The sequence below is a fragment of the Montipora capricornis genome, chromosome 9 (assembly GCF_036669925.1).
Source record: "Montipora capricornis isolate CH-2021 chromosome 9, ASM3666992v2, whole genome shotgun sequence".
NCBI lineage: Eukaryota > Metazoa > Cnidaria > Anthozoa > Scleractinia > Acroporidae > Montipora > Montipora capricornis.
In genome coordinates, this window is record NC_090891.1 from 12,000,213 (window position 1) to 12,026,182 (window position 25,970).

Below are 25,970 nucleotides of genomic sequence, written 5' to 3' on the forward strand. Positions count from 1 at the left end.
CAGAACGCTATGATAACATGGTCGAATGTGACTTATGCCTCGAGTGGTTTCACATGCGCTGTGTAGACCTAAACAAGGAGCCGGGATCTGCAAACCACCATCAAAACAGCTTCGAAATATGTGAGAATTGTTGTGGTCTAAGTCAAAATTTAATCCAATAGATTATTTTTATCAAGCAAATCTAAATTTCGTTGTTGTAAACTTATTTATCATAACATAACATGACATGAAAATTTCTCATTTGAGTTTTTATTTAAATATAGCTTGTTAAAAATTCGCTTTAAATTGGTTATACTATAGAAAGTACTGTAAGTTATTGTTGAGAAAGTTTGGTTTTCAAAATGTTACTCTAAGTAATAAAGATAATTTGAAAAGCAAACTACCTAATATTTTCATTTTCCCTTTTTTGCAACTAAAAAAACAATATGCAAAGGAATTTCATTACCTTACCGGTAATCAAACTTGAAGAACGCTTATTTTCAGGGGGTCCCCATAGCTGCTAGCGGATCTGGACCGGGGGGGTGCAAAACCACTAGCGGATCTGGACTGGAGGGTCCAAAACCACTGTGACATCAGCAAAAGGATTAAGTCAGATTTGGGTGACGTTGGAGCCGAATTGCTTTTCACAAAAGGAATCCCTTACTTAGCTAATAAATCGATCGAAATGGCGCGTTATTACACAGCAGAAATGCTACGAGATCCAAAGTTGCAAAAAAGGGCTATTAACTAAGCTTTGGACAAACTAAACCAAGCAATTCAAAGCATAGGCACCTAAGCCATCAATCAACTGTCAACCAAGATCGGACCAAAAACAAGCTCACCCTCAGCAAGCGAATGGAAAAGGTAGAAAAGTGATTTCAGAGTCAACTGTCAATAGCCAGTGAATATGTAGGAATCATGCTAAAATTAGAAGCCATAAAAACAACTTTGTCAGTTGAAGGTCAAAGAAAAGTTTTTTAGTGATGTACTTTATTCCACTTTATCTCTAAAAACAAGATCATTCACATTTTGATGTATTTCATTGAAACACGCCAGGTTGGTTTGGTACAAGAATCGGCAAACTACGGCAATGCAACCAAGAAAGGACGAACTTCAAACATTATCTGCTCCAACACTTAAATAACGTTTGGGTGCTTTAAACAAACTTCTGAAAACACAAGCTAGTGAGCTTTCCCCCTAATTTTGCGAGAACTCATTGCGAATACGTGTTTATAACATAAGGGCAAAATTTTCTTGTCACTATCAAGGCACAGCATTTTAGAGGAAAACGAACAGACAAATCAACTTTTTCTTTATGTCCAAAAGAGTAGAGATAATTGTTATTTAATTCCAGTTGACAATAAAAATTCGATTTTCATTCCTGAACAAAGGAAGAACCAATTAAACCACCTTTTAAAAATACGCATCCACCTTAAATAACACATCTGCAAAAATAACGAACTGTTTAGTGCCGAAGGAAAGAATTTGTGTGCTTATAAGTACGAGCTACTACTGGTATTCTGTTTTGTCGTTGTCGTTCTCTTTCGCTCAGTCCTTTGGTTTCTGTTCTAGACATAGGTCCTCCAGGCATCATGTAACCTTATCAGACCTTCTAAAGATATGCCAAAAATTGCAATACAGAGAAAAAAAAGCAGCTCTAAGCAATTAAAAATAAACAATGAGCTTTACATCCCGCCGATGCTTGACTTGAATAACTGCATAGCCGCCAGTGTGGACCACAGATATCATGATAGGGCGGCGCCTCGCATGGGACTTTACGTCCTGTTTGCGCCTTCCCTTTTGGGTGCAGTTTTTTTTTCTAAGTTTTAATTTTCTGTTTTCTATTTGTTATGCACTTTTGTCTTGTTTAAATATTTATCTGATATGCCCAATAAAGTCGTTGAGAAAAAAAATGTCCAAACCGGATTGAAACCAGCAAAAAACGCAGAAAGAAAACATCTTCCAAACCGTTTTCCACCTGAACACAAAAAGTGTTGACTGTGTAAGAACTTTTGTTGATATATAGTATGGTCGAGCCACAGAAAGCACACGAAAAATGAAGCCTCGCTTATGTTCAGGTGAGTTAACCACTCCAATCGAAAACCAGTACCTGGTCAGCGGTCAGCTTAAAAAAAAGACAGCTGACCTTGGTGAGTCCTAAGCTTGAGCCCACGATATGGTCATGTGATACTGGTCAGCGGATACCTTTTGACAGGTGTCAATTAATCAAAAGATGGATGTCCGATATCAAAGATGTATGCTGTAAACTAGGATGATACTGGTCACATTGGCATACATGGAGGGGTGAACGTATGGACGGACGTACGGATGGTTGATGACACCGATGGCTATAAAACCAAGATTTCTCGCATCGATGGGTTACCATATTTTTTTAACAATGGTGCTCCACATGCGGAGCTCCGCTAAAAATGACACTTGTTGAGGCTTCAAAGAAAAAGAATGAAGGTTTAGTATATTTCAATCTGTATGGTGATATGGAAACATCAAAACAGAAACCAAAATTTAAAGTAGGTGATAAGGTTAGGATAAGCAAATATAAAAGAAAGACATTCAAAGGTTATACACCAAATTGGACAGAAGAGATACTCACAAATTATTGATAAGATCCAATATACGAATCCAATCACTTCCAAATTAATGGACTTAGATAATGATAAAAAAACAGGATCCTTTTATGGACCCGAATTATTAAAAGACAATCAGGACGTATTCCGCATTGATAAAGTCATTCGAAGAGATTATAAAAAGAAACAAGCTTTGGTAAAATGGAAAGGATATAGCGATGACTTAGACAGTTGGATGCCAATAGGGGATTTGAGGGATATATGAAAAACGATTGGTTCTCGCTATTTTAAACACACTCAAAATTGAAAAATGGTATAAAAAAATACTTTCTTTTTAATGTATTATGAGTAGCAATAAATCAGTCATTAATGAAAATCATATCAATGATTCTGATTCTGAAATTGACACCGAAAAATGGTAAAAAATGATTAAAGCTGATTTTGATGACAATACAATTGTAGAAAAAAATCATTGATGTATTAATTCAAGAGAAATTATTAAATGATGATAAGAATGAACTTGTTATTCATATTGGGCGGGTTGAGCTTGTATTTAATTTATATCACAAAAGTGACATTCCATTTAACAAAAGAATATACGATACATTTAAAGACCATATAGTAACTATTCAAGTTATTTGTGATTTGGATTTGTTTCAAAAAGCAAAAACAATTTTGTAAAATAGCAATGTTATGTAACATATATTGCAAAACCACACAGTATATGTTACTGTAATTGCTTAAAAGGGCAGCAGTCAAAGATATAATTATTTCTGGCTATTTATTTGGAGTTTTGTTAAATGATTTTTTCACTAAGCAAATTAAATATGGAGAATATCGTTGGATCATTAAACCGATAATCCATGGTAATTATAAGCTAACTGAAAAACAAGCTGATATTCTGATAAAAAGCTTAATTGATTTAGAATTGAATTTTACATGAATAATGGATCTAACTTTTCCGTTCGTATTCACAAAAATACAAATCTATGGCTAAAAGACATGCTTACAGCTGGATTTGACCAAGAATATTTTGATTTCATGTTATTTCCACCAAAAAAGACCAAATAAAATTTATTAATACATATAAAAATAAAATAATATATAGTAATTGTAAATAATGAAAGTTGAGACTAGAGGCCATAAACCAATATACAAAAACGACCAAGATAGAAAAGAAGCTAATAAAAAAAGTAAAACTAAATATATGGTTAATAAGCAATGGATATGCCCTGTTTACAATAAGGACTATAAATTAGCCAGTAAAACACAGCATCTTAAAAGCAAAAAACACCACAATAATGCCTCGAAGACAGCATAAACAGTTAAAACAATTATGTTTAATTTGAAATTTAAATTTCAAATTAAATGCAGTTTAAAGTACTCAAAAGTAAAACCGTATATAGTAAAAAAGCAAAAGTACTTGGCTATAATTCGTACGATTTTATAAGATTAAAATCAAGAGACCATGTAATCAGTGATGTAAACAAATATGATGACACTACAAATAAAGCAATCCAAGAATATAAAAACAGATTAAATCTTTATAAAATTTACAAAACACAAGCAAATCGAAAAATTAAGCCCAGCTAAAAACAACCTGGTTTTCAACTTTGATGATGATATATTTCAAAATGAAAACGTCCGAAAAACTTCAAAATCATAAGTACACTAAATGTTCAAAATAAGAAATTCAATTCTTTTAAAAAAGAATTTAAGATAAAAAATTTTAAAACCATTGGAAGGTGATAGAGATATATATAATATTTCATGAACTAATAAAAAAGGTTAAAATTGGCAAAAATTGAACGATAATGACAGAATCAGAATTGGTCAAAATGAAAAGTTACCAAACGCTATATCAACAAAATTTAATAAAGTCAACGCTTTCAAGTTAGACAGATCAATGAATTAATAAAAATTCTCGAGTACAAGCACATCACATTAGAAGAGTATAAAATAATTATTATAGTACAAAGTGTAAAAACCCTAAGTGGCTTGGGTCGATTATATTTGTCAAAAGATACAGCACCAAGCAAAAATTGTATTACAATAAAAAATCATGATACGATTTGCCTAGCAAGGGCTATTGTTACAGCATATGCTAATCTAAGACCTGAAAGTTGGACAAAATCACAACTTCATGATGATTTTAACAAATCCAGAAAATAACAAAAAGACCAAGCATTAAAATTACATGAAGATGCACATGTTGAAATAAATGACTATGGTAATGACTTAAATGATGTAAATAAATTCGCCAATTATCTGAATACAGAAATCAACATAACAGATTTTGTATGTCAATTTATCATGCAAATTATATGCCTGAAAAAAACAATATTGCTATTGTACTGAATATACCAAAGCAGACAATTTCAGTTAAACTTGTATCATGTGACTAGACTATATTGCATCTAAAAATAACATAAAAATACAGCATGCTTTAAATTGTGGTGAAAGACAGTTGACAACAAATAATCAAATATACAAAGTAGATGGTTATTGTGACAAAATACTGTATAGAAATTCTATGAGTGTTTTTGGCATGGTTGCACAACATGGTATCAATCAAATATCATAAACAACAAAAATCAAAAAGACATGGGAACATTAAATGAAAAAACTTTTGAAAGTATATACACATGATATAAACATGTTTCAATATACGATTGTCAACTAAAAAATTTCCAAGATTTCCAAAAATTAGTCAAAAATTATAACAAACAAATAGTTGATCCTCTACAGTACTGTGCAAAAGTAATGATAGCGAATTTCGTCGAATTTCGAATTCGAATTCTTCGTAAATCTGCGAAATTTCGAGGAGAACAAATTTTCGGCTAAATTTCGCTGGCCTCTATTGTTTCACCATTAACGAAATTTCGTGCAGATGTGCGAAATTTCACTTGGCAAATTCGCTGGAGGTGGCAAAATTCGTTCGAAATTTTGTTCGAAATTTCCCAAGTGGGAGCGAAATTTCAAACGAAATTTCGAACGAAAATCTCATTTGGAGATCGAAATTTCGTTCAATATTTGTAGTCATTACACGAGGGTCACAAAATGCAGAATGCAAACTGAGGGAAAAGAAAAAAACAGTTCACTGATGGCAGTCCGTGTTGAAAGACATCGATAGTTCATGCAGTCCTTTTCCCGCGATTTTAATAAAAAGGAATTATTGTAAAATAAGCGGGTGTCATTGCTTAGTATTAATTGTTTATTTTTCCTGCAGTTTGGTCTCGCATTTACAGATAACAAATTTTTATTAGTGAACCACACTTCAATTTGACAATTAATTAATTTCCAAAGCGTTCCGAAGACCTTGTGGAAAAAAATCATATCTCCGGTTATATTTAACACAAATTGTTCATTCAAACAGTAAAATGCTCTTTCTTTAGCCATATAATTGTTTATCAAAGTTTCTATGGCGCGCTGCTCACGTTTAGTTATTTTTTACTTCAAGGAAAAATTCTTTCTTTCGTATGCGTTGGCAAATCACTCGGAGATGTTTATTTCCAAAGCGTTCCGAAGACCTTGGGGAAAAAATCATATCTCTGGTTATATTTGACACAAATTGTTCATTCAAACAGTAAAATGCTCTTTCTTTAGCCATATAATTGTTTATCAAAGTTTCTATGGCGCGCTGCTAACGTTTAGTTATTTCTTACTTCAAGGAAAAATTCTTTGTTTCGAACGCGTCGGCAAGTCACTTGCGAGATGTGTATTTCCGAAGCGTTCCGAAGACCTTGTGGAAAAAATATCATTTCCGGAGTGCAGCGAAATTTCGCTCAAAATGCAGATTGCAGCGAAATATCGTTCTCGCTCAAACAATGAGACTCAAGAAATATCATTGAAAAAAAAAAAAACTGCAAACTTTTGTGTTCAGACAATATTACCGAAATAAACTGTTCGCTGTAGTTACTAAAACATGGATTGACTTACAACCACCTCAAAAAATTGAACAACCACCTCGACAACATTATTATTATTTTACCTCGATGTTTCTCGTGGTTGATAGATAGATAGATAGATAGACCTTTATTTAAACACGATAATTTTTCACTGCGATTTCAGATAGATGGAACTCGGACAGTTGGGGTACTTCTCCAAGTGCCAGACCGTCAGGGACTGGGTGGGTAGTGACTGGGGGCGGTAGCAGATTGTTCAGCTTCTCACCGATAGTGGCAAAATACGAGTTCAAAGAGGTTGCTTTATCCTTATCTTGCAGCGCTAGTATTGTGGTTGACAATAAGATTCTAGGGGGATCTGGAGGTTTTATTCCGGTCACGTATTTCATATGCGTGACGTATTGTCATCTCGCTTGTTTAAAGAGGCATTCGATTGTTGGTGAGTGGTTGTTGAATCTTTTGAGGTGGTTGCAGGTCGTTCCATGTTCTCATAACTACGAACTATTCGCAGTTAACGACAATTCGAAAACTGCAAAATATGATATGATACATGCCTATTTATGTTCAAGACCTACATCTGTAGGCCAAGATCAGGGCAGCCATCACACTACCAATGTCGAAACTTACTGTAGTTCTCTCTGGAAAAAAGAAATTTCGCACGCATTTTGAAAGAAGATTCGTCTCACCTTTCGAAATTTTGCACGCATTTTGAATGAAATTTTTCATCTCTCCTTTTGAAATTTCGCACACCTCCAGAGCGAAGATTCCGCGAAATTTCGTTACACTTTCCGAAATTTCGCCAAAGCAAAACGAAATTTCGGTGAAATTTCGTTAGACCTTTTGAAATTTCGCATGTCTCCAAAGCAAAAGTTCGACGAAATTTCGTTGAGAACAAAGCACGAAATTCGACGAAATTCGCTATCATTACTTTTGCACAGTACTGTAAATCCAAGAGATGCTTTTTATGGTGGCCACACAAACGCAACCAAACTTTTATACAATTAAAAAAAAAAATGAATGTGGACAATACGTTGATATTTGTTCGTTATATACAAAAGTTCAATATTATAAAAAATATCGAATCGGCCACCCTACAAAAATATTCAATCCTGATAAATATAATAAAACATGGTATGGATTAATTAAATGTAACGTTTTGGCCCCAAAAAAGTTATATCATCCTGTTTTACCTCAAAGAAGAATTGTTTTAGTATAAATACACAGGTGATTATTTCAAAAAAGAGAAAAAAAAAACATTTCCACGAGAAATCATCTTCACTTACAGTGGCAAAACAACTACTGGCAGCCATTTTATCCGTAAAGGTGATTATTGGCTGATAATCCGAGATAGTGAGCCAATGAGAGTGAGTGATTTTGTATAATTACCTGTGTATTTATACTAAAAGTTAATAATCACGAAAAATTGATCTTCACATTATGTAAAGAACGTGCTGAAACAAGAAACTAAAATAATTGTTCTCATGATAATAATGAAACACCTTTTATAGGAACTTGGACAACAGATGAAGTAAACAAAGCGATTTCTAAAGGTTATCAAATACTAAAGTTATACGAAGTATGACATTTTAATGAAACAAGTGATGATTTATTCAAAGGTTATATTCGAAGGTTCATGAAAATTAAATTAGAATCAAGTAAGTATGACTTTAAAACAAAGGATGAAGAAGATATTTTCAAAAATAAGATAAAAAACACACTGGACATTAAGATTAAGAAGCATTTCAAAATTATGTTTAAAATATGCCACAGAACCTACCGAGTTTTATAAGATATTGCTGGATGACCCTGCGTCAAATTTCAATATTCAATTTGTTAACGACGATATGGTTCAAATGACATACAATTTCAAAGATCATTTTATTGACAATTCAAATAACACTAACATTAACATAGCGTGTATCACAACAAGTCACGCAAGATTTAATGCTACATGCCAAACTTGACTACTTACAAGAAGAGATGTTATACTTTGACACAGATTCGATAATACACATCGACGATGGAACTAAAAATATCAAAACAGATGATATGCTTGGTGAATTAACTGATGAATTATCAGCTAAAGTAATCACTCAATTCCTTTCAACTGGGCCGAATTCTTATAGTTTTAAATATGGACATAATCAACAAAAATCAGCTATTAAAAGTTTTACATTAAACCATGAAAATAACAATCTTTTAAATCATGCGAGTTTAAGTGAAATCATAAAGAAACAAATAATAAAACTGTAAAACTGTATTAAGACTGTATCGACTGTATTAACAAAAACAAAAGTAATGACGACACGACACAGCTGTGCTGGCCTGAAACAATCTGGATGACAAACTTAACTGACACACTTTACTCATAAACTTTCCTCATATTTTTTCGCTTTGTAACAGATTCTGAAAACAGATTCTGAAAACAAATTCCGAAAACAAATTTTGCAAACAATTAATATATTAAATCAAAGAATGCTTTATACAGTATTTGAATCACATTTTGTATAAAGTATTTATAACAGATTTTGAAAACAGTTTTTGTAAACAGTTAGAAGCAGATTGGGAAAAAGATCTTATAAAACAGTTTTTGCATCTGTTTTTTTTTTTAAATTTGTGAACAGATTTGGATTTTAGATTGTGGATTTCATTTTTATAAATTGCGCGGCCTAGAACTTTTTTAGATTTCCAATATACCAAGGCTGTAACTTTTTTTCTCTTTATAGTTTTTGGGGCTAACAGTTGATAAAGCTTTTTAGATCGTGGCACTTTTTAATGATACTTTTCAAGTATCATACAAAGTGTCACGATCTAAAAGTCTATGAGCAGCGATTCTGTATTTTTAAACAGTTTTTGTATCTAGTTTTTGGGGACACTGGGTGAGAAACAGATTTTTGTAAACAGCTGTTAACATGCTAGTTTGGGCCATTAAGGGACTAAAGCTAAGCTATGCTTAGCGCTGCAGTCACCTTAATGTAGCTACGCTACGGCCCCAAACATCCCACTTTAATAACATTTGTGAAAAAAATTTGTAAAAAGTATTTATAATGTGCTCCATTTGCTTACCTTTCAGGTAAGTTCTTCCCTTCATCGCACCAAGCTTCCTTCGTTCCGAAGGAACGTTTTTTTCATCCCCTGTGCTGCCAAAAACACTAGCTTGACATACAGTGCCAGATTTTGAAAATGGATTTTGAAAAGCTTCACTGTAAATAATGCCTGCCCCAAACTATAGTACATTATTACTCTTGGTACTTTATTAAAACGTCACTGACATTTTCGAAACACAGCTGCAGATCATGTTCAGTAACGTCACCTTATCTCTGTATTACTTGTAAAATTGTAGTATTTGTATTGCACCCATAGTCACCAAACTGAGTCAGCATCTTACCTTGTTTATATTGGTGTTGTCGAGAGCAGCATCAATTTCATCCAGGACAAAAAATGGTGCAGGCTGGTAGCTGGAAGGATACAAAAGGATCTGAGAGGACGTGCCTGTGTGCTTCACCACAAAGGGAAAAAAAAAAGAAACAGAAACCACTGCATGGCCACGGGAAGAAGTGTGTAGTTAGGAAACAGGAAGGTATAAATGAAATACATGACAGAAATATCGACTTGCAGAGGATTTGTGAATTGCTGTCTTCCTGCACAAAAACATGTAGCGTAAAAGGAATTAAGACTATAACCACCTGCTGCTCAATGCCATACGTGAGGACGATTTATACCTGTGAATACTAAATAGAAGAGCAAGAGCTGCAACAGTCTTTTCACCACCAGATAAGTTGTCCATGGGCCGAAACCTGTGAAACAACAAAAATGACATCAGAAAAAAAGGACAAGAACGTTATTTAAGTGTCTAGTCTTCTAGTGCTGGAGCACTAATTGGGGACAATGTAAACTGAAATCAACAAATTAACAGAAATCAAATCAAATGCTGGTTTCTGAGGAGAAGGAAAATCCAGAATACCCAGAATACCTGGAGAAAAATCTCTCCGGGCTGAGTAGAGAACCAACAAACTCAACCCACATATGACTCTGAGTCTGGGAATCGAACCCGAGCCAAATTGGTGGGAGGTGAGTGTTCTCACCACTACTGTAGAGAAGAACTGATACTGAAAGGGTGTTACATATTAGGGTTGAGTCACCCAAGTGTTGACCTGTGTGGAGATCTTTCCAGGTTTTTGCAGGGTCCGAAATTGCGCCTTCCTGGTCGCCAATGCGACTAAAAATTGAGTACTGGCGACCAGAATTTCACAGTTGGTCGCCAGTGGGCGACCTACTATTAAGTTCAGAGCCGTTTGTCAACAAGTGTCTTACTTTTTATTCTGCCGATGTTTTTGAAATAAAAATGAAAGGAGTTTTCCCGTTAACTACCTCCATAGGTCTCCATAACGTCGCAAGCCACCAAGTTTTTTTGCGGTTTCTCATAAAATACGTATTGCGGGCGAAAAAACTGCGACTCAGTAGAGAGATTTGAGGGCTTCGTGCGAGGAATGTAGCACAGTAATAACATGGCGGCTTGTGTGCGACAGAACCTGACTGGTGTTTCCGTGGCTGAAATTTTAAACAAATGGGCAGATGGACTTCTTCATTTACATTCCAGGTCGGGTACATTTTCTCTCGAAAATGTCCCCTTTCGAAAGCGAAAAATAATGCTTGAGACATACACAAGACCGCGCGGTCGTTGCTTTCTAGTCTCCATAAAGAAGTTCAAAACGTGCATTTTCAGGAGAAAATTTTTGGCGACCACAATTTGCCATCTGGCGACTGAAAATTTTTATCCAGTCGCCAGTTGTCGCCCATATAAAAAAGTTAATTTCAGACCCTGTTTTGTAATGGATATGAAAACGAACTCTCAAAGTTGAACAGGTTAAGATTTCCCAAGCTTCCACTTGGGTTCAGTGTAATACACCAAACGCACTTTAAAACAGGACCACCATGTATAATGAAGTCACAATATTTCACGTTGGATGGAATGGCCCTGAGACGGGTGACACTGCTGAGCGAACCCCAGTTGATGATGAAAATACCCTTATGCCTTGTTTAGGGTTTTATTTCTGTAGTATATTCATTATTGCAGAATTATTTCCTAACCTTTTTCCTGGTGCTACACAATTGTAGTTGATGCCTCCAAGGTACGGCTCCTAAAACCACGGAAACAAGACAATTAACGAAAGGGCTGTTTCAAATGGTCTTGAAAGAGTTGATAAAACGAACCTCCGCATCTTCAGGTCCAAGAAAAGCTTGAGCACTGGGATTATTAGCAATTTCCTACAAAAGAAACCAAGAAAAGATGAGATTTTCTTGAGTCATGTACCAAAAAAAAAACGAAAAGAACAACGCAACACAAGACTTACTAACCTTGTAAATGTCGTCTATTCTTTGGGAAACATGCTCAAATGCATCCATGAAGCGATCGTACCTACCAGAAATATGACATGGGAAGTTTCCAGTAACTATCCTTTTCAAAAGAAAAGACTCTACTCACATGCTAGCAAAAAGTATTACAATCCGTACAGTTGATAAAATATGAATTTGGTTTATCAAACAACCACAGTGACCGCTGACCGAGTCAACTCACCTATTTTTTTTAACAGTTTCAAACTCGATCTTTGCCTTTCTTGCCTTGTTCCTTGCTTGTTCAAATTCTGCACTAGTTTCCTGAAAACGGCTACTCACACCATCAAGTCTAGAGAGCAAAATTTCGAGAGTGAGATGTTTTCGCCTTTCGCATTATCCGAGCACCAGCACTATTTCCTGAAAAACAGAGATACTGGTGGTGGTTCTTACTTTTCAAGCGCCTTCATGTTTGGAGCCTGAATCCTTTGTAAAGTAGTCTGCAGTTTTGTCACCTTATTTGAAAGCTCGTTCATCATATTGCAGATCTCACTGGGGTCTTCAAGCTGAAACCAAAAATGAGTAATATCCTCAACATGCAGTGGTAACAGAAATAATTAAAAAATAAGGTATTTATACCATTTCATAAGCCTTGACAGTCCTTTTACCTAGTTTAGAGAATTTTTCCCTACTTTTTCAATACTGACTCAGGAAACTAATTCCTTTGGTTCACTATGCCAACAGATAAACAGAACAGCCAAAGATTGCACTATGACCTATTCCTCTTCTGAACCAAATAAAGTGCTAGAGCAACATTCACCACAACATGTCCAGACTTCATTTAACAATAAGACAGCTCTACCATGAGTGTCGGTTGCTACTTTTAACAAACATCTCAAAAAGGGAACATTCAATTCCCATATATTTCAATGGCATACTAGATATCAGAGTTTTAGGCCACTATTCAGTATTCTTGCTCTGTTCTCTGTTCTTTTCAAAAACTGAGCTAGTCTGCCGTAGAGTAACGGTTAAAATTCACAACCTGATATTGGTACCCATTACGTACTAAGTTTGTTAGTAACTGTCCACATTTTTTTCAAAATACTTTTAGGCCTTACGAGTGAGGAAAAGTAAAGAACATTTATTTATTTATACCAGGTGATGTTGCAACCTTGAAGGTTGTAGCCCATGTGTAAAAGAAGCATTTCAAATCAACACAACAAAAGTATAGAAACAAAACTAAAAGGAGGAAATCAATTGGCTATTTTCAAAGAATGATGGAGTTAAAAGACAAACCCAGAGATTTAATCGCAGCGCATCTACAAAATCAGAAAAGAAAACAACGGAGCAAAGCTGCCTCCTGAATCAAAATGTTGGTAAATGGTTGGGGAAAACACACTTTCCCCAGGTGTAATGCATACATGTACCTGCTTCAAATTCCTGTTTAAAGAAGAGTAATCGATAACCAGGTTAGCCTCTCTTTCATAGGTGGTCTTTGCTCCCTATCAGAAACGAAAAAGATATATATGAAACACCATCTTAATTACATATTGGGAATAATTTCCTAAAGCGTAGCATTCCATTGGAAACGTAAGGCACATGATTGGTAAGCTTGCGTGGTTGCATTCAAGGTGTGACCTGTGTGCTTGTGCTGTCAACATCCATTGATGAGGACTCGCCCTGGTCCTGACTTGATGACTCCGGCTGACTAGAAGAAGCTTCTCCAAGATCAATGTCATTCATTCCCCCTTTCGTGAAAGGTAAAAAGATGTCCTCCATCTGTTAAATACAAACAATGCAAGTCCTAGTGAGTTGTTAAAGCCTGGAAAACTGTAGAAAACCACTTGTAGTCAGACCAACATGTGCAGTAAGAAAATAAGTAGCAATAGCCAATTAAATGCAGGGCCGACATGGGCCTATTCATACCTTTAAATCCCATCGATATGGTCTTGTTTGAACCAGATGTTGTTGTATGACAACTTTGAAGCAATTTTAAACTGTTAAGATTTTGGATCATAGCAGTTATGACTGAATAAAGGCAAACCAGAAAATTTCAGGCTTGAATGGGACGTGAACCCATGACCACAGCGATACCTGTGCAGTACTCTACTAATAGGACATTTTACAGTTGTTTGCACAGTGACCTAGCCTATGAATGGCTGCGAGGCTGGCGGTGACCTTGTATTGATACAGACCTCATTGCTTTTATCATGTAAATTGTGTTGTTGTGATTCTAATTAGACTACAGTAGCATTAGAAAAGGACAAAGGTTTGTATCACAGCAGGGTCACCTAGCTATAACTGTAAAATGGTCTATTAAGCTAGAGAGCCAGCTGGGCACTGATCATTTTGTGAGTTCACTGAGTCGTATTACACCTGTAGAGGATGTGGATGCGACACTTAATTGTATAAAAACATGTACTTGAACTGCGGATAGAAGCACATCAAGATTTTCTGAGACTTAACAAGCGTTGAGAATGTCCTTCACAAAAATTCCCTAAACAGGTTTATTACCAACACACAAAATAACCAGCTCCTGGCTTTCCTTTCGTTCCGGCTTGAGTAACGTTTATAACTGAGGTGATCAAAAATCTTTAAAGGTCAAAATGTCTCTCATATATCAAATATCTTGTCTCCTTCCAATTCAAGTCAAGTCAATTTTTATTTAACTCAAACAGAATATTATGAACATAAAGGTTATGACAATTTACAGTAGTGTTACAACAAAATCGTGGATACACATCTTGTAGAACAGAAACGAATCACAACAATTCACAATTCCTATGTAACAATAAAAGGAGAAAAAGTACTAAGGAGAAGAAAGAACGGTAAGCTACTAAATATTTTTTGTGTGTGTAGAGTTTGGGACACCTAAATAGTTGGTAAACTAATCGAGTTAAGAATCAATAACGCCATTATAACTGTCAATCATAGAGTTCTTTTAGTATATTTTGATGAAATGTAGAAAAGGGAGTGATTTGCTCAACATGAGTAATAAAGGGAGCGAGTACCATATTGAGTAGTTTGAGCAGGGTTTACAAACAGTTTACATAGTTCTGCTTACATCATGTCACTGAAATGGGCTGCTCACGTGAGCTCTGGCATCGGCATGAATTCAGTTCACGTTCAATTCTAATTATTGAAATATTTCGATACTTTGACATCAAACTTATTTTACCTCCTTGACATGAATTAAGATCTTCAGGACTCCGCCCAATATGAGAATATATTTTCTCCCAACTAGCTGCCAACTTAATGCGGTAAATCGCAATTAAATTAAAAAGATTTATAAACCTATATGGATTGTGTTTACTTTGTAAGTTTAAGTAAGAGGAGAAAAAGGTTCTCTTGGGAATTGAACTGTAATTTACTGTGGATCATTTCTATTATTCCACTAAACAGGGTTCATGCTCGATTTTGCCTATAAAATTCCAGGAGTATTCAAGGAGTTTTCAAGAACAGAGAATTGAGTTTTCAAGGAGTCTTTATGAGAAAACTGCTTTGCCATACATAGTGTTTCATTGTTTTCTTTGCTAAAAAAGTCTACCTTGACATTCCTTAACACATCCTGCAAGTTAAGTGCACGCAAAGGCATTTTAATTTTTGGTTTTAATGTTTTCCTGATAGTCAATTTTGGGCTCAATTTTTGAAATGTCTCTTTAACTTAGCATGATGCAATCTCAACAATTTTCACCCAAGAAACATTTTAAGGAGTTTTCCAGCAGTTTTCCACAAAATCCCTTTTTTCAAGGGCTTTTCAAGCGCCCTTGAAGTCCAAAATTAAATTCCAGGGCTTTTCAAGGACTTCAAGGAGTACCATACCCTGCGAGCAGAGTCTCTTTCGATCTTCCTAGATAAGTCGGGAAGAAGAAATAGACTCTGCCAGCCGGCTCGACATTTCGTGTTGAGCATGCGTTAAAAATTCAAACGTATTCGGGAGTCAGTCACGCGTGACTAGTTACCGCAAATCCACAAAACCAAAACAAACAGTAGCGGATATTTTCGAACAACTCTGGCAAACACACGACAACCAAGGAATCATTTCCTCAAGATAGTTCAAGTTTTTAAATTGCCATTTCAATTTTTACTGAGAAAATTAATAGGTTTTTCATTTCTGGTAAACTAGCTTCTGTAACCGACATACGGAGGAAATACTCATGGGAATTTAGACAGTTAAAAATTGTCATGCTGTAATTTGTAAATTTAAAAAATATTGATGACGCGTGGGATTGATCATGCGCACAAAATAAAAAAAAACAGGTTTGACAAGTCAAAACTGGACTGACTCATCCATTTCTTTGGATGAGCGGCAAATCAAAGAAAGTCGAGCCGGCCGGCAGAGTCTATTTCCTTTTCCCGACTTATCTAGGAAGATCGAAAGAGACTCTGCTCGCAGGGTAGGAGTAGCACAAACCCTGACTAAACCAACAGGGCTGTTGAATAAGTGAGCGAGATATCATTGAACGTTATTTTACCTTGCAAGACTTCAGTAAACTGTGACGATCTGCTCTCTTTTGTTCCAGTTGAGTCTCCTGTGTAGCAATTATTTATCATGGGTTTTAATATTTATCAGTAACAGGATATCGAAAATGAATGAAAGCCCAACTCCTTAAAACCGTTTGGGGATGCAATTGGAACCTGCAAAATAGAAAACTTGAACGATCCATGCTTCAAGTGCAAACGTCAAATTGATGTGATTTATTTTAATTATAAAGGTAATTCGTTTGAAAATCCAAGAGTGCTTGATGCAAAATGTCAAAGTTTACATTACATATGGTTTGATGTGAATAAGCTACTGAGTTTACCATCGCAGTCAACTGTTTTTGTAGAGCAGTCAAATCCCTGACATGATGCATCAACCCTTTCTTTACTTCTTTAACCTCAAGGTCCTATCAAAGAAACAAAAACCAGATTTTCAATTTCCACGAACGGATAGAACGGGGGAAAAGCACTAATTTTTTGTGCAGGGTCTGGGTAACTCGTTTGTGTAGACAGATCAAGACAAACATGTCGGCGATTGTCTTGGTCTGTCCACCCAAACCAGTTACCCAGACTCCATGCAAAGAATTAGCGTTATGTTTCAAAGTCATCCACTAACGCCAACTTGTTGTACCATACATGTACTCTGATTTATCACTTCCAAAAATCAAAATTAAAAAACAAAGAAAAGAAAAAGAAAGAAATAGTAGTAAAGTGACATACAAAAAGGTACAAAAATATATGCTTTACTTCAAAATTTTGATATATTTCAAACAAGATAACATGAACTCTGTTCTTATGAACCTTTTCATCAATCTCAGCCTTCTTTGCTGATTTCTCCAGGCGCAGTTTTTCCAAGTCACTTGTTTCTCTCTCGATAACCTAAGAAAAATAAGTAATTCCTACAGATCATTGCAACCAACGTTAATACAGCTGCATGTGTAACTACCAAGCCAGTACTGTATTGCATTTCTTGTGGTTACTACACGACACAAATTACCATGACATGTCACCTGTGAGTATATCACTTTTATTGTGTACATGAAAAAATTCATGGAAATTTGTGACTGAACATCACATAGCTCTTTTAATCAAGTTAGCATGAAGATGAATCCACCTCACGACGTTTGTACTATGTTCCAGAGGTCTCTTGTTAATAACTCTTGCAATAGAAGCGAACATATTATCTAATGAATTAAAAAGGCATGTTCATCAACATCAAACCAGACAAAATCTACCACCACACCTATGATGAAATGATGCCAACCTTCAGTTTCTCTTTCTCTTCTCCTCGGAGCTTTTCAATCTCAACATCATCGGCTGCCATGCTTTCCTCCATTTTCCTAAGCTGAGCTGAAAAAAGCCCCTCCATGTTAATAAAACACTCTAGCGGAAGAAAGAAATCCTTGAGTTTCGATACACGCAACCCTTTCATGGAAACTGACTGTAAAAAAAATGGTTTTCTTACCTTTGGTATCTCTGCCTCTCTCATACTCAAGCTATAAAAAGATCACTCAATAAACTTAAAACTGCACATCTGAAGGGCTACATCATACTACATGTATAACACATCTTCTGAAGCATTGGACCCACCTCTCCTTAAAGAATAGTTCTTTGCCTGTTTACCTTGTAGATTTGTTACTCTGTTCCTCAGTTTTTGGGTCCATTTTCCCACTAAGGTGCTAGGTACGAGGATATTTGGTGTATAGGATCATTTCCCACAAGGGCCGTACATAAACAGGAGAAGAGATTGCTCCAAGTCACACGCATGGTTCAAAGGGAAGTTTAACCCTTTTTATCTATACAGGAGCACTTATTAACTCCTGACAATGGGGAATCCCTGGAGGCAGTGTGGCCCAGTGGTTAGGGCGCTTGTCTTGAGATCCGGAGATCCCGGGTTCAAGACCCACTCTGACCACTCGTTGAATTTGATCCTGGTAGTCCCTGGTTCAATTCCCCGGTTGCACTTGTAAATAGCCAACTGGTTTGCCTCCAGCCAGTTGGGATTCTTAACAGTTGTAGTTGTTGTGTTCTTCACGTGAATCTAAGATCCTCGCATTTATGACCGCAATTTTAGCAATTGTGTAGAGAAGCCTGAAAAATTCTGAACTTAAACGGACATGACCTCACGATGCCGGTGAGACGCTCTAACCAACTGAGCTATGAAGCCACTAAAATGGTCTTCGCACGATGTCAAGTTATTTACTGACCTGATTCATTAAGCGAGACTCCTGATTAGAAAACTCTAATCTGCGCTGAGCTCGTTCTTGCTGAGCTTTGAGTTGCTTCTCTTCATATTGTCTTTGGAACAAAATTAAAGATTAAGCAATAAATTTTTAACTGAATCCCATCTTCGCATTACTATTAAACTACTGCGCTTAATTAGTGGATGCTCATAGCTCAAATAATGCATATCCTGCAATCTGATTGGTTCCGGGAGCAGGCAGAATTTTCTCATCCAGCCCGCACACAGCGGACGAAATCCTCGCATTGGTTGCGTTAGCTTGTGTGATGACCTTAAATTTCCAATTTTTTTTTACACCAAATCCGTTGACATAAGTCTTTCGCGATTATTCAGTCTCGTTCACATCCTACAATATGGGCGAGGTATCCTAAAAATAAAATGGTACGAGCGGTTTCAGAGTTAAAATAGAGAATGAAAAATTCTCTGTTGCATGCTTATGTTGATGTCAAAACCTCAAATTTGGTGATTTCACGTTGTCATTATGCAGAGGACCGCTCAGATTCTTCTGTTAACCAATGATATTACGTTTTTGTGGCGGCAGGGGAGTCGTAGCTGTCGCAGTTTCTTAAATTCCCTAATTAAAAAAGTGATTTCAGAGAGGAAGAGATATAGAGAGAGAGGAAAAATGAATAACTTATTTACCAGCTAAGGGTCGGTTTGTATAGCAAAGAAACTGTGACCTCGGTCTTGAAAAAGCTCAGTTACATGTACAGTTTTTCGCTATATGGACCTCCCAGATGGCAAATAACATGCATGTATATAATATCATATATTATATTATATTACAAATATATAATTTCAGATTACAAAAATATTATAGTTTACCTTATATTATCCACATTGATTTGTTCACAGAATGCTCTAAAAACCTGTTACAAAGCAAGTGTGAAAAGAGTGAAAAAACCAAACCCTGATTGGCAATTGATGGATGGCAGTATCGTCCAACAAGCAGGGTCAAAGCCATGAATTTTCCTCATAGCATGCTCTTAAAACCAAGGAATAACTTACTTGATCCTCAACCCTGTTCATTCTCTTCTCTGTGATGGTGATCTCTTCACTCCGTGCAGCCATTGAAAGCAGCAGCTTTTCTCTTTTTGGCTGAAACATAAAGTAAAAGGTAGCATTATTAAGTTACTCAGGGGTAAATCAAAACTTCGTTTCCTGTATAATCCTAATTTAAGATCTGTTACATTTATGTCGTTGTTTAATCTGTAACTTGCTTCACACTTTATCAAGTTATTATCTATGGCAAAGATTTGAGCCTGATCATAAGAAAGTACAAGAACAAACGCATCTCTTGGCACTCATGGTTAAGCCTACCCAGTAATATTAGAGAATCTTAAGAAATCATGATGGCTACGGCAACGAAAATGTCACTTTAAAATATAAGTTTGAGCTATTTTAAGTATTTCATGATTATTCCATCTTGTTTACATTATACAATATGGGTTAAGCGTCCTACAACTGGATTGGTACGGATGGATTTGAAGTAAAGAGTGAGACTGAAAAATTCACTGTAGTTTGTCCATGTTGTCGTCAAATCTTAAATTTGGTCATTTTACATACACTGTAGTAGTTTTGACGAGTTGGGGTGAGAATTGTTCAAAAATGCGTGAAGCACATGCAGCATGATCATTTTGGTTCTTTTAACCAATTATATTACTGCTTTTTGGTGTTGTCGTTGCCGTAGCCATGGTCGTTTCTTAAACTCCCTATTATCGCGTTTTGACGAGTTGGGGAGAGAATTGTTCAAAAATGTGTGAAGCACGTGCAGCATGATCATTTTGGTTCTTTTAACCAATTATATTACTGCTTTTTGGCGTTGTCGTTGCCGTAGCCGTGGTTGTTTCTTAAACTCCCTATTATCACGTTTTGACGAGTTGGGGAGAGAATTGTTCAAAAATGTGTGAAGCACGTGCAGCATGATCATTTTGGTTCTTTTAACCAATTATATTACTGCTTTTTGGCGTTGTCGTTGCCGAAGCCGTGGTCGTTTCTTAAACTCCCTATTATCACTGTGGCAGAAGGAAACCGCAGAGTCAGTCAGTCTCTCAAAAGAAGCATCCCCAAGGTAGGTACGTATCTCTGTTGGACAAATTTAAATGTAACTCGATTTTATTAATGTAATCAATGATATAATGCAGAGCCTACTGTCATTCTACAGTTAATTAACATACACACTTGAAAACTGTGTGAGTACTTAACACTCCAAAATGGATTTAACTTGAGTGTGTGTGTGCTGTTTGACTCATAATGGCTCCTTCCGTAGAAATTTATGAAATTGCCAAAAAACTGGCCATAGATTTTTGCAAAAATATGAAATAAAAAAATGAGGGTCATCATACTCGTTCTGGAGAAAATTGCCATTCGTTGACAGATCAAGCTAGGCGTCAATGAAAATCCACCATTTTATCAATGTGCGCAAGCTAATGCGCATGCGCATAACAGTAGAAATTATATAATGTGCAGTAGGGTTGCGCAATGCAAAACCAGGGAATCACCTTAAAAGCGAACAACTTCAACAGTTGCACAGTCCCCAAATAATCTCTTAAACCTGCAGCAGCAATGACAACAATTTCTGACTTTGCTTAAGGTAAGGTTCTCTCATCTAAGGCCCGTTTTAAACGTCACATTCATGTGCCGAATTTAATGCAAATGAGAAAAATCTCTTGTTTTTCGATCATTTGCATTAGATTCGGCACATGAAAAATGTGACGTTTAAAACGGGCCTAATACCATCCTGTTCAGTTGTTACAAAGCGCTTGTACCTCTAAGCTGTCCAGTTCTTTCTGGATAACCTTTAAATCCTTAGAAATATCTCCCAATGTTTGTTTTTCCTGCAAATATAAATCGCCAATGATAAGCAATCTTTCTCTCCAAAATTCTTCAACAAAACTTTAAAACACTTCTTATGGCCCAACAATGTTCACTGTGCTTAAACCGCGTAACAATAGACTTCTTTTGAGTCTTATGTCATAGGCTGATCACGTGATGTGTAATGGGTAAACAAAGATTTGCATTGCACAGTGAATCAGTGAAGCATAAAGATTTTTTCTCCTTCTTCTTCTTTCTACGGAAATTCTTCCGTTGTTTTTTGGCATGGTACACAGCTGTAGTGCTTATGATTGCTATAACAATTCAACAATGGAAGAGCTATCATGGCATGGCTTTCCAGAGGATAAAAGTCGTTAAGGTAAGTGCGTAATTTGATCGATTGACAGTGTACTTATAAAAATATTTCGGTCTTCAGATTTGTAACTTAATCTTCCCCACATCTTGTAGGTCTGGATATCTAGAATAAAAAGGGCCCGAAAAAGGATTTTAGAGTCACCAAACATATGAAACTTTGTTCAGCCCACTTTTGAAAAGATCTCGTAGACTTTTATGCTATTAAAAGGAATCTGAAAACTGGGGTCTTCCCCGTCAACTTTTAATTGGACTAAAAAAAACCTGAGAGGCATTGCCAGAAAAAACAAGAAAGATTAAAGAGATGAATGCTGTCTTAGAATCAGAATTAAAGAGAAACAGCATCTGAGGGAGAAGGAGAATACGATGAAACCTGTAGGAAGAACTTCGTTTCCCCTTCCATTCAATCAGACTTTGAGATAACTTGTGAACACAGATTCTCCATCACTGTTTTGAGAAATCTAGCGTGAGGTAGAGACAGTGAAGAGAGTATTTTAACCATTTAACTGGATTTTCCAGCCACAAAAAGTTTAGAAGGGTACTCGAGTTTGCTCTCCCTGAAGGGTGCCGAAAAGACATAATGTACTGGAACACAAAGGTAAGCAAACACCAAGGATGGCTTAGTGGTTATCAACAGTGCCTTCACCTCTGCAACCCGGGTTCAACTCTCCGCCCCGGGATCGTATGTGGATTGAGTTTCTGCTCATGAAACTTGGCAATTGTTTCGTTTTCACTGATCTCGAAAACGTGTTCAAAGATCAATTTTTCAAAAGCAGCAGATCAAAGTTTCACGAATTGCTTTTTGTCTTTTGAGAAACTCACGCCAGGGTACCATTATTTCTGATATAATGACTGCGAAGTCCTTGCCTTACCGTGGTTTCTTTGTCCTTTGTTGAGTATCTTAGACGATGTTCAAGGCCATCAATTTGAGATCTCAAGTTTTGCAGTTCTGGCTCTTTTCGACGATGTTTTGATAGATCTTTTAAATCGGCCAATAGGCTATCCCTTTTGCGTTTTAATCCCTCTACTTGCTTTTCATCCCATCGTCTGGCCTTGGCTTTCAGATCACTGTGCAAAATCAACTCGAAATTGTTACGAATTCTAATGGCTTAACTTTATTCGTGAATTCATTTAGCAGAAACTGGGATATCGACCATTAAGTCATAAATGAGGCCGAGAAGAGTTATTAAACATAACTTAGTGCTGAATGCTGTATTTACCTGTGTATAAATCGACCCCCGTTTTTGAAAAGGAATTTTCCCAATTTCAGAGTTAAATGTTTACAGGTGATACTAACCTTGTATTTCTTAGACCTTAAGCCTGGGATACACCAACAAATCACAGCAAGTCTCAACACGAAGTTCAATACCAAGCGTTTTAGTGGGTTCAGCACTTGTCGCATATGTGGACATTTTGTTCTTGGGTTTCAAATCCCTCACAAAAATCGAACATGCAAACCTCAAACTAACCTTTTCAGTTCAGGGATAGAAGGGGCTTTAGAGAACAAGATCAAAAACACTGAAGCTGAAGGATCCTTGGAAATGAATCGAACTCATGAAAGTGTAAAATTTGGACAACAGGACAAACAAAACAACAACTCATAAACCAAACACAACGACCTTTCCAACATTATAATCAGCAAGGCATGAAACAAAACTTATTATCAACCAGCATTTCCCTTTGTTTCAACGTAAGCAACAATGCGTGCACGCCCTTTCGTCTGTATTTGAAGGAACAGAGATGTCTTGCCTGAGCGAAATGCTTTTAATGACTGAAAATATCAGGTCTCTATTTCAAAATAGTACTTGTGAGTATCTTCAACATTTTAAGTTGTAAAAATCCTTTTTCCTTTCAACTGGAATTCCTTATTGTTACATTTTAAATCTCTTTTTGTGCAATGAAAAGCCAAATTGTTCCACTGCGTCCACTAGATCCAGTTGTGAACAAATTATTTAGCTGGAACTTGGTTCTTTGACTGCCCGTGTATACAGCTGTTTTGAGAAAGGTTGTCCAAAAGAAGCGTAAGAGCGTTCGCGACAATGCCGAAAGGTAGTATGGGTCAGTATTCAATATGTTGTGAACGCCAAAAATCGAAGATGCCACGACCAGACAGTGAAGACCTACTATGGCGAGCTATTTGGATGAAAGAGTTCTTATGGTATAGCGTTGATAAGTGGCAGTACGCGCAGACTTATGTTTAAGCTCTCTCCTGCTATCACAATACCAAAACAACTCCAAAAACAAAAGGGTTCATTAGCAAAAACGATGATTTATGGTACATTTCTTAAACTTTCTCTGCGAAACATGACATAAAATAAGCAAGGTTAAAGTTATTCGGAATCTTGCTCTCTCTGTGAATCCTAACCCTTTGTTACTAACCTTAAACTTTCTCTGCGAAACATGACATAAAATAAGCAAGGTTAAAGTTATTCGGAATCTTGCTCTCTCTGTGAATCCTAACCCTCTGTTACTAATTCATGGCCTGGATCATTTGACTGAATTTTGAAACTCGCTCATATCTCAATGTCAGTAACACAGCACGAGTATGTACTTCTAAGTGATGTTTTCAATAGCACTGCCGTCATGTTTTTGTTGAATCAAACTGACAGTTTATGATAATGCATTTCGGCATAGTCACGTATGCTTTTATGCTTCTTTTGGACAACTTTTCTCGAAACAGCTGTATGTTGCGGACACTTAGGTCGACTTACAGACAGGTAAATGTGGTAATATTCAAGCTACATCCACATGAGCAATTTTTATGTGACAATTTTTCTGTGGCAAATTTATTTGCACATGTGCACTGCACAAATGATATGTTAAATCGGTGTTAATCCATTGGCGACAGAAATGAATCTGACCAGCGGATACTCAAGAAGAAAAAGAAACTGAAACGAGCACAGGACTGACTACAAAGACAAAAGTTCAGTTTTACCTTTCACTGCTGCCAAGTCAATATCTTCACAATTTTTTTTTTTTCAATATTATTACTATTTCGTCATAAGGCTTCTTCTTAATATTTGTATTTTTATAACTCTCGCATTTTGTATTTGAAAGGTTTTCTCGAGTTTTTAACGCCTCTAACAAGGGTTGCTCGATCTGTCCAACCTTGCGTTGACGCTGCCATCTTGGTTGCAAAAAAAGTGGCCTGGACACTACTACCCACTAACGGATAGTGCCATATTTTCTGTGTTGAGTCATGCACACAACCAAACTATCACATGTGCCAATTTTTATCTGCCACTTAAAACCTGGCATGCCAGTTTTTCAGCAAATGAACTTGTCACAGAAAATGTGTGAAAATTGTCATATAGGCGGGCAAATAAAAATTGTCACAAAAATGTGCTCTTGTGGATGCGGCTTTATGCATTCTATTGAAATACAACGTAAGCAGCATAGATCAACACACATAAATGCCAAACAACCAGAGGGAAACTTGGGCTTTGGGTTGTTACTGAATTTATTTGACAACTTATCAACAAATGCAATCTGGAAAGAAGAGCTGGTAACAAATAGTAGACAAACTATAATATTTATTAGTAGTATATCCTAAAACAGTGGATAGCGTTGAACACGCATGTGCGATTGGCAACTCAAACTCCAGATATCCTTTGGTATTCAGCTCCGAACAATTCGCGCAGAAATTGCACCAGAAAATGTTGTAATCTTTGCTGGGACAAATAAGTTAAAATCATCTTTTTGTGCTATATTATCTCACTGTTTTAGTATATACCAAAACAACTATTCACCTCAGTGTCGGTGGCTAGTCACGGATACTTAATGAGCCGCGAAGACCTCTACTTCCGTGAATAGTTGTTAATTATTCCAGGCGAGACCAATGTTAAGTGGATAGTCACGGATATTTAATGAGCCGCGAAGACCTCTACTTCCGTGAATAGTTGTTAATTATTCCAGGCGAGACCAATGTTAAGGAGGATTTTTTGACTCCTTTGAGCTATGACCTTTTTACAATGAAAACTGCAGTACCTAACACCTCCAGAAATGACACCTGACTTTTGAAAAAGGATTCCATCCAAGGATACAGTCTTTTTTCTTTCAGCACCTCCAAATGCTAACTTTCTTGCTTCTTCCATTCCATCACACACAAGGGAGTTGGCACATGCAAACTGCAAGGCTCTCTAAAGAAAAAACAAACATCAACATATTACATGAAGTTTAAATGCCTGTTAAAGGGTTGGTTGATACCACGGAATTCAATGGTTAGGAAATGCACAGTATAATTACAGGTATTGGTCC

The 25,970-nt window shown here is 36.3% G+C and overlaps 1 protein-coding gene across 4 annotated transcripts in view; it reads right to left on the minus strand.

Moving 5' to 3' along the window:
- Positions 1-25,970, minus strand: part of LOC138017028 (structural maintenance of chromosomes protein 1A-like) — a 168,754-nt gene that overhangs the window by 13,212 nt on the left and 129,572 nt on the right. For 3 of the 4 annotated variants that reach the window (XM_068864233.1, XM_068864234.1, XM_068864236.1), the window contains exons 20-40: positions 25,701-25,852; positions 22,586-22,781; positions 21,296-21,364; positions 19,536-19,625; positions 19,353-19,396; positions 18,493-18,583; positions 17,751-17,781; positions 17,550-17,635; positions 17,087-17,164; positions 16,609-16,692; positions 16,279-16,335; positions 13,442-13,582; positions 13,231-13,305; positions 12,257-12,369; positions 12,048-12,155; positions 11,828-11,888; positions 11,684-11,737; positions 11,561-11,610; positions 10,192-10,266; positions 9,858-9,927; positions 8,442-8,495 (exon numbers count right to left, since the gene is read on the minus strand). In XM_068864233.1, the coding sequence (XP_068720334.1) occupies positions 8,442-8,495; positions 9,858-9,927; positions 10,192-10,266; positions 11,561-11,610; positions 11,684-11,737; positions 11,828-11,888; positions 12,048-12,155; positions 12,257-12,369; positions 13,231-13,305; positions 13,442-13,582; positions 16,279-16,335; positions 16,609-16,692; positions 17,087-17,164; positions 17,550-17,635; positions 17,751-17,781; positions 18,493-18,583; positions 19,353-19,396; positions 19,536-19,625; positions 21,296-21,364; positions 22,586-22,781; positions 25,701-25,852 (1,779 nt within the window). The remainder of the gene's footprint in view (positions 1-8,441; positions 8,496-9,857; positions 9,928-10,191; positions 10,267-11,560; positions 11,611-11,683; positions 11,738-11,827; positions 11,889-12,047; positions 12,156-12,256; positions 12,370-13,230; positions 13,306-13,441; positions 13,583-16,278; positions 16,336-16,608; positions 16,693-17,086; positions 17,165-17,549; positions 17,636-17,750; positions 17,782-18,492; positions 18,584-19,352; positions 19,397-19,535; positions 19,626-21,295; positions 21,365-22,585; positions 22,782-25,700; positions 25,853-25,970) is intronic. The other variant, XM_068864235.1, reaches the window with a different exon arrangement.